The sequence below is a fragment of the Musa acuminata genome, chromosome BXJ2-9 (assembly GCF_036884655.1).
Source record: "Musa acuminata AAA Group cultivar baxijiao chromosome BXJ2-9, Cavendish_Baxijiao_AAA, whole genome shotgun sequence".
NCBI lineage: Eukaryota > Viridiplantae > Streptophyta > Magnoliopsida > Zingiberales > Musaceae > Musa > Musa acuminata.
The window spans coordinates 319,822-327,983 of NC_088346.1; the positions used below are offsets into that span (position 1 = coordinate 319,822).

The window sequence follows — 8,162 nt, forward strand, 5'->3', positions numbered from 1 at the left end:
ACGCCCCGACGACTTCGTGGGCACGTCTTTTCTCTATGGGCAACGCGAGGGGCGGCACCATGGACGGACGACGTCCAAGATGAAGTCTCGAGACGACATCAACTTGGATCTCTCGCTCGCCATGTCTCGTTCCGTTGGGCGCGAACACAGTATATATTTAATTCAATAGCTGATTTTGTAAAGGAAACCAGTTATTTCTTGGGTCATCGGTAATATTGTGCATCGTATTTAAACCCCTATGAAATAGTTTGATGTGTATTATTTTTATCATATATTTAGTATAGAATTGTTGTACGTAGGCCGAGAAGTGGGTACAGCAGTTGGCTTTCAATTTGGCGACTATTAAAATAATAATAATAATAATAATAATAATAATAATAACAATATGCACCACTGGTGTCCAACAGCCCGTTCCGTCGTCTCCTCCCCCCTTTGTCGACGAACTAATGGCGTTGGACTCCGCGAAGAGATCACTGGAGGCGGCGGCCGAAGAGATCCTCCCGACCCCCGCCCTCGACGCCCTCCCTTCCAAGTTCTACGACGCCTTCATCCTCCGCGGCCTCCGCGTCGACCTCGTCGAGCCCGGCCACCTTCTATGCTCCATGACCGTTCCTCCACGTCTCCTCGTGAGCCACCCCTCCCTTCGTTTCCTCCTTTTCCGTTGCAATCTTCTCCTATTTTGATCCGATGCGCTTTCCCACGTCTCTGCAGAACACGGGAAACTTCCTGCACGGCGGCGCCACCGCGTCCCTGGTGGATCTGGTCGGCTCCGCTGCCTTCTATACTGCCGGAGCTCGGTCGAGGGGTGTGCCTATGGAGATCGGAATCTCCTACTTGGATGCCGCCTTTGCCAACGTAAGTTCGTCGATCGCAAGCTTAATTTGTTCGTTTTTTATGAGAATTTTGGTACTTGATGGTGTTATAACTCTTCTCTTGTGATTGATTCCTTCTTTATGGGAAGGATCCCTTCAGTTTGGGGTTGAAATTTCTTTTTCCTCCTGGATTGTTTTGTGCCTTTGTTGCAGTATGTGCTCAACTGTAAATCTTTATGAGAAGGCTGCAGTATAGACTGTGTGATGAGAGGACTCTCTGTTTAACAAGTTCTTGGGACTTGCTTTGCTTGAATTTTTATTATATGTGGTTAAAAGATAAAAGGAAATTTTTTTTTCTGAAAGCAAGTATTATCGTTGCTCCTTTAATACAACGGGTTCAACGGCAACCTGAAAGACTAGGGTTTGAGTCATAGAAAAAACTTCTTTGGATGTTTTAAAGGTAAGGCTACAACCATCTCGAGATCTTATATTAGTGGGACCTCGGACACGTATTCAAATAAGTATCTATAGTCAGATAAAAAAATCCTTGTCTGCCGTAAGGAGTAGAAAGTGTTGAATTGAGAAATAGGTTATGAAAATGATTGATTTTATTCACGAAGGAGATAAGTATTTATACAAGTTTTGAGGGAGAGATTTTTCTTAATCATGCACTCAAATCATTTAATCATATTAGTTCTTTAAATCTGAGATTGATCCTCAAATCTGTGATTGATTGAGGATATAAGGAAGCAGGGATGCTGTTCTATATGTGCCTTTATCATGATCTTCTATCATGCCCCCACAAGATTAAGTTTCTATCAAAGATGTCAATCTTAGATCGATATAACTAAAATATCTTACGGGCGAGAGGCTTCGTGAAGGAGTCTGCTAGTTGATCATAAGTTGATGTTTGACAACTTGATCTCTAATGAAGTGGAAGTCGATGACAATGCGTTTCATACATGAGTGGAACACTGGATTGGTACTGAGGAAGATGGCAGGCGGATGTTGTGATTTGGTTGAAGTTCGTCAACTTGATTTCTGGAGCACTGTGAGCAGCGGGAGGGTCGTCGAAATTGGCAACACTATACACCTCCGAGGACAAGGGGGCTGAGAGGAGGTAGCGGGCGCTCGGCCTCAAAGATTGAGCGCTGGAGAACTCGACGAAGATCAAGCACTGTGCAACCTGGGCGCCAGAGAACTCGACAAAGATTGGCCCACGACTAGAGGATGGTAGTAGCAAGATGCTTCTTCATTGTGCTCGCCTCTGACGACGCTCACCTTCTGCGATCCGCCGGTGAGGAAGATTGACGACGGTAGAGAGCAGCCGCCGAAGGAAGAGGAGGTGAAGACGTCGACGTAGTGTCACGAACTTAGCTGGTTTTGCCTAAGTCGTGCGGCACCCTTGCGTGTCCGTCCGCAAAGGTCAGCCTCCTCGAAGCCTCCCACGGTCCCTTAGGACCCACAAAAGAGAGAACGGGTTAGAGAAAACGCCTCATTCGGGATCCACAAGCAAACATTCCATGAATAAACACTTCATAGACAATGCAAATTACAAACAAACTTTATAAGCTCTGAACAGTTGCACAACAAAGGGTTAAAATGGTCCATTACAGATCAAAAATCTCTCACACGTGTCCTCATGACACAACCTTTTATTTATAAGCCTAAAGCGGACACCAACCTAACTAAAATGAGACTATTAAGCCTTCGACCGTCCCTCTACATGCTGTACAAAGCATGAACATACCAAAAGACACGGACATACATAAGCATTACATCAAACATCCTGTTAAAAAGTTTGTCCGTGACAGTAGGGAGAAGGAGGCGGGGGGCAGGGGGCAGAGACGTCACCTCTGCCGTTATGTCGATGGAGAGGAAGATGCAACAACCATCATTTATCGAGGAAGACAGCTGTCGTTCACCACTAGGGAGAAAGAGAGTTGCCGCTGGGAGTGGTGACACTGACGAAGAGATCCTAAAGACGGAGATCGTCGTGCTAGGAGCCGGAGAGGGCAAATTGGCTGGTTGTTGGAATAATGGACCATGTCCTAGAAGAAGAGAGAGTCTAGCGGCCTGAGGTCGAGGAGAGAGGGGTCGACGACAGGGGCAGCGACGGAGGAGGAGATGGACACGCCAGATAGAGCAATTGCGACGGTTCCACGGTGGTTGAATCCAAAATTCTCGAACAGGATGACCTGGCTGGAGTCGTCAGAGATCTCTAGAGTCTTGATCTCTGCCATACAAACAAAAGTGAGAAATGGGAAATTCTCTTCTTCTATTGTCTTGTTTAGTATATGTATAGCTAGTTGAGTATCTAGCTGTTGATATGTAATGTTAGTTGTTGGCAGTTAGTCTTAGTGAGTTTTTTTATTGTTGATGTGTTAGTGCATATATGCAAATTTCTTTTACTTGAAAATTAAATTTCTTTTTGGTCAAAGTTGTTCCATGGGTTATGTTGTCCAAATTTTAGTAGTGTAATTCTTTTTGCATGGAAGAACAAGTTTTTTTGTGTCAAGTCTATTTGGAAATTCATGTTTCAAGCAGTGCTGGAGATTTGAACATAAAACATTCATTTTAGGATCTCTGGACTTATTAAGAAACATGCTGATTACTTGCACAACTTACGTGGAAAACAGGTTATGCATTCATGTAGCTTCAGTATATAGTTTAGTTTAATTGTGTACTATAGAAATCGAGACTTGAATTACGTTTGTTTGAAGTATGCTGATTTAAGTTTAACTTTGTAGATGTTTTGGCATGATTTGGTTAGGTATATATGAATTATGTTGATCAATGGTTTGCTGGTATTGCCCTTAGTGGTTTTTGTCCCCTTTAGTTCAATTGGTATGTTTTCTTTTTGGATTGACCATTTGGCCCAGTTAATTTGTCTGTTGGAGCTGAATGTGAATCCTAATGAGTCTCAATCTCTTATTTTTCTTATATGGTTCAGGGTTCTTCTTATCCAAACCCTGTATAAACTAACTTGTTTTGTAGGCCTTACAAGTGGTATTTGCATATCATTTAGAGTGGTCCAAAGCGCATTTTTCCAGGGAGGGAAGTCAAAAGTTTCATTTATGTTCACATAGCAGTTCTTTCTTTGCGCCAAATTCTTCCAATGTTCTTTGATGCAGATCTATAAGGTTAAATTCCATGCATTCAGACCATGTATCTCTAGCGTTTGTTTGTAGATTTGACTGCTCACTTGTGAATCAAGTTCACGAGTGATCATGAGAACAGTGTTGATGTTTTTGAATGCACTGATAGAGGTGGATACATGGGGCATGGCTACAATATTAAGAGTTCTTATGTTCCTCGTAAACCACTTCTATACTTTGATTTCTGATGGGTATTTTTTTATATATTGTGATCTGTAGTTTTCAATAGAATTTTGGACCTTTTACATTAATTTTTGTGTGGTGCTTCGTGGCTTTGTTTAAGGCTTTTGAAACTATGATGCATACTACGGTTTGGGGCTTGTTTGGTTCAGCACAAATGAAGGAGGTAGCTAGAATGAGTCCCTCCAAAGCAACCTTTAAGGAATTAATTCCCCATATATGTTGCTATAGTGCTTATTCAGTACTTTCTCTTATTGTGCTTGCATGACCATGGGACAGTTGCAGATACAGAAATTGTGTTCGACTTGGTTGGTATCAGCTGGACTCAACTGTAATTAATTGATCCTTGACGATTCCAGATGATCCTCACTGGTAAAGGATAGAGCAGTAGCAGCTGAGGTGCCCTCTTTCTGCTCTCCATCTGCTGCATGTCCTCTGTCACACATTGTAATGACCAGTAACTACACTGCTTGCATGTGAGAGAGGAGAGAGGGAGGGTGAGTTAGAAGTGAGGAGAGGGAATGACAAAGAGAAGGGATAGAAGAATCAGGATTATGGTTGTTTCAGATTTTTTTAGGTAGCTTCTGAAAATCCACTTCCAATTTCACTTAAATTAATCAAATGCTATAAAGTTGTGTAATCCAGCTAGAAGTGCCTTTCTGAAAGTCACACCTAACCAGACGGACTTTCTAATTCACAAATAACTTTAAGAAAAGAGCTAGGATGAATTTGTTAAGGTTGGATCCATCTATTCACTATCCTTTGGGTATGGTGCTGCTCCTGGTATCTTCTCTCAGTATCAGAGCTTTAGAGCTTTCAGTGTCCAGATATTTAAAAACCTAGTAGATGGTAAAACCATAATCATCTGATTTACTTGAGAACCAAAGGCTGTCCTTGAGGTCCATAAGGTGTGCTTTTTTGGACTTAAATTCAACTCTGAGTTTTTTGAAAAGAATATGCTCCATTATTTTCAATCATATGAGGAGAAACATTTTTGCTATGTATGATTAGATGTGTGCTCTTGAAGTTGAAACTCAGTATTAGTAAGAGGGTTATTCTGTCAAATTTGATAAAAAAACTTAGTTGTTTAATTTAAATGAAATTCCTTCATGATTTTGTATCACGTGAATGACTCTCAACATTCTTGATTTCAGTCTTCTACCTCCTGATTTTTTTTTTCTTGGATTAAGCTATTCTATTTTGGAAGGAACTATGCTGGATTTGTTACTAGTTGCAGCAAGTTTAGATTTCTACCTTGGCTTTGAACTCTTTATGTGATTTATGTGCTTTAGTAATTGATGCAAAATGTCTGGTTGGTTGGTTGGTTACCAGGAAGAAATTGAGATCGAGGCCAAGATTTTGCGAGCTGGGAAGGCCATTGGGGTAGTCAATGTAGAGCTTCGAAAGAAGAAGACAAGAAAGATCGTGGCAAATGCACGTTATACCAAGTATCTTGCTCCATCAAGTAATTTATGAGGTGTTTTAACTAATCTTTCTTTTGATACTAGTATCGTCACCTAAATGCTGGTAACAAATACATTGTTGTAGGGTTTAACATCCCATGTTCTAAGTACGTTGTTGTGTAGGAATAAAGTAATATATGATTTAGTGTCTAAAGACTGTACGAATAAAGTAGGTTATGATTTAATGTCTAAAGACTTGATATTGTCATGATATTATTAGTATTTTTTTTCATACATTTAATGAGTTATTTGACTATGGTGAATCTTGTGTTTTTTTCATTTTATTTGACATGTGCTATGATGAAGGCTTGCATGACTTGGGTTGTGAGATTTAACATAGTTTAATAATTAATTATTTAGTTTTATGTCATGTATCAAAAACCATGAATCATGATTTGATTCTTCTTAAAGATGTATAGTAGTATATTGATTGAGCATTATATATTTATTATATAAATTTAATGTCAAATTAGATTCTTAATAGTTCTCTTACCATAGGCTTATATCCTATTTGCAGATTCCAAAGATTGTGAATCTTCAAACCTGTGAAGGGTTGACATTTAAGTCTACCAAGACAGGCTATGAGATTATATATATATATATATATATATATATATATATATATATATATATATATATATATATATATATATATATATTGATAATAGTCTTAGTAAGAGAATTAGAAAGATCATTTTTATTAAAATGGATTGATTTTCATGAATATTATATAAATAATAGTGGTGTACTATTATCCTATAAGAAATGTACTTTAAGAATATTGTCCATTCGATGGCGTTGGTTCCCTAAGCTTAGTACATACTTGAGTTTCATAGTTATTTTTATTTCCTATATGAATGGTGGAGTACCGTAAAATAATACGAAAGAAAAGAAAAGAGAAAGTGACTTGTGAAATGTGATATGATTCTTGTTATGGTTATGTAATATGCATTAAATATGTTATGCTCTTTATTAGAATATTATTATTTTATGACATGCAAGTAGAGTAAATGTTTGAATAAGTACGTATTATGAATGATTGATGTGTTAGCTTTTTTACATATGATTAATACATATTAATTATGAATTATTTATTGTGATACTCTTATTAATCTGTTAATCTTCTTTGTTGATGCTCTAAGCATGCATGTCATAGATACTTATATTTATTAATATGGGAACAGCATATTAATGCTTGTGGTCATTATTGTAAAATAAAATTCAGTGGATGTTTTCAAGGAAACAAAACTATTAAGTTTCTCCAATTGCAAGTTTTGGTTCACCTCTCTAATAGCTACAAAATTAATTTTAACTTTTTTAGTTGCAAAATGGACACCAAACATGGCTTGTAAAGCAGCAAATTTGGAGTGATAGATAGTGTACTAAGCCCAACATGTGATAGATCGCAATTCATGAGAAAGAAAGTATTTCCTATTCGTTTAAACTCGCTTGCATTCATTTCGGTGAACTGTTTGGCTCTATGTTGTTGTACATCATTCCAAAGCAAGCAAACAAGAGAAGGTTGTCGAACTTGTATTCTTCTTACAAAGGATTGTGAAGGGAGTTGCAAACTTTGACCGTAAAATCATAAGCTCCAAAAATTCATAAAAAAATAATAATAATCTTAAGATACATAAATGTACCTGTAAGAATTAGTGACTCTCATATATTTGTAATTTAATAATTACATTTTTGTTAAAGTGAATGTATAAATAAATTATAATTTGTCTTATTAAATAAATAATAAATTTATTGTTTTATTTTTTTTTTCCAGGTTTACATTGATGACTCAAATTGACCGAGCTCGATGGATTTATTACTTGTGAGCCGATGATGAATAGTTGACATGGGGATAATTTAAAAGACCCATTCGATAAAAAAAATTACCTAATGGGATACTTTGAAGAAAAGTAAAAAAGATGACATATCTTGTATCAAGGATAAGATCAATTGGTAGAAGAGTATACAAACGAGTTTCGACAATAAACAACGACACTGGGAATATTCCTCGACAGTCAATTGATGATAAAGTTGACCGCTAGTTTGCATGCCTAGATCAACATTGAATTGAGCGTTTTCAAGGTTCATAATATCTCAAGTGCTTATTAGACAACTATAACAATCAAAAGAAAGAACTGAACTCAGAGAGAGAGAGAACTATAGCGAAGGCCGAAGTGGACTCCTCGAAGGCCAAGAAAAAATTCGGAAATAACAAGAATCCTTCTTGCTCAAAGAAAAGAAAAGGAACCACTTATATGATTATTATAAAATTATAGGACATATAAGCGAGAAGTGCTGGAAAGTTCACTCTAAACTCTTTTCAAAATAGTTAAAGAAAATAACCATAGTCGATGTGCACCAATTGATCATGTGGATCCAAGTCTATTACATATGGTGAGGTCAAAGGCCACAGACTCGAGTTTATCATTGAATCTAAAGGTTTGCGTAAGAGTTATTCAACTAAAAATTTTAAGTGAAGCAAGCAGTCATTGATACTATAATCAACAATGACAGTAAAAAGAACTCCATCTCAATAAGCTTGATCCAAA

At 37.7% G+C, this 8,162-nt stretch overlaps 1 protein-coding gene across 1 annotated transcript; it reads left to right on the forward strand.

Moving 5' to 3' along the window:
- Positions 1 to 8: 8 nt before the first annotated feature.
- On the forward strand, positions 9 to 5,869 carry LOC135622243 (uncharacterized). Its single transcript, XM_065123903.1, has 4 exons — positions 9 to 149; positions 408 to 626; positions 712 to 855; positions 5,483 to 5,869. The coding sequence occupies exons 2-4, from the start codon at positions 447 to 449 to the stop codon at positions 5,624 to 5,626; spliced, it is 468 nt and encodes a 155-aa protein (XP_064979975.1). The 5' UTR covers positions 9 to 149; positions 408 to 446; the 3' UTR covers positions 5,627 to 5,869.
- Positions 5,870 to 8,162: the final 2,293 nt, after the last annotated feature.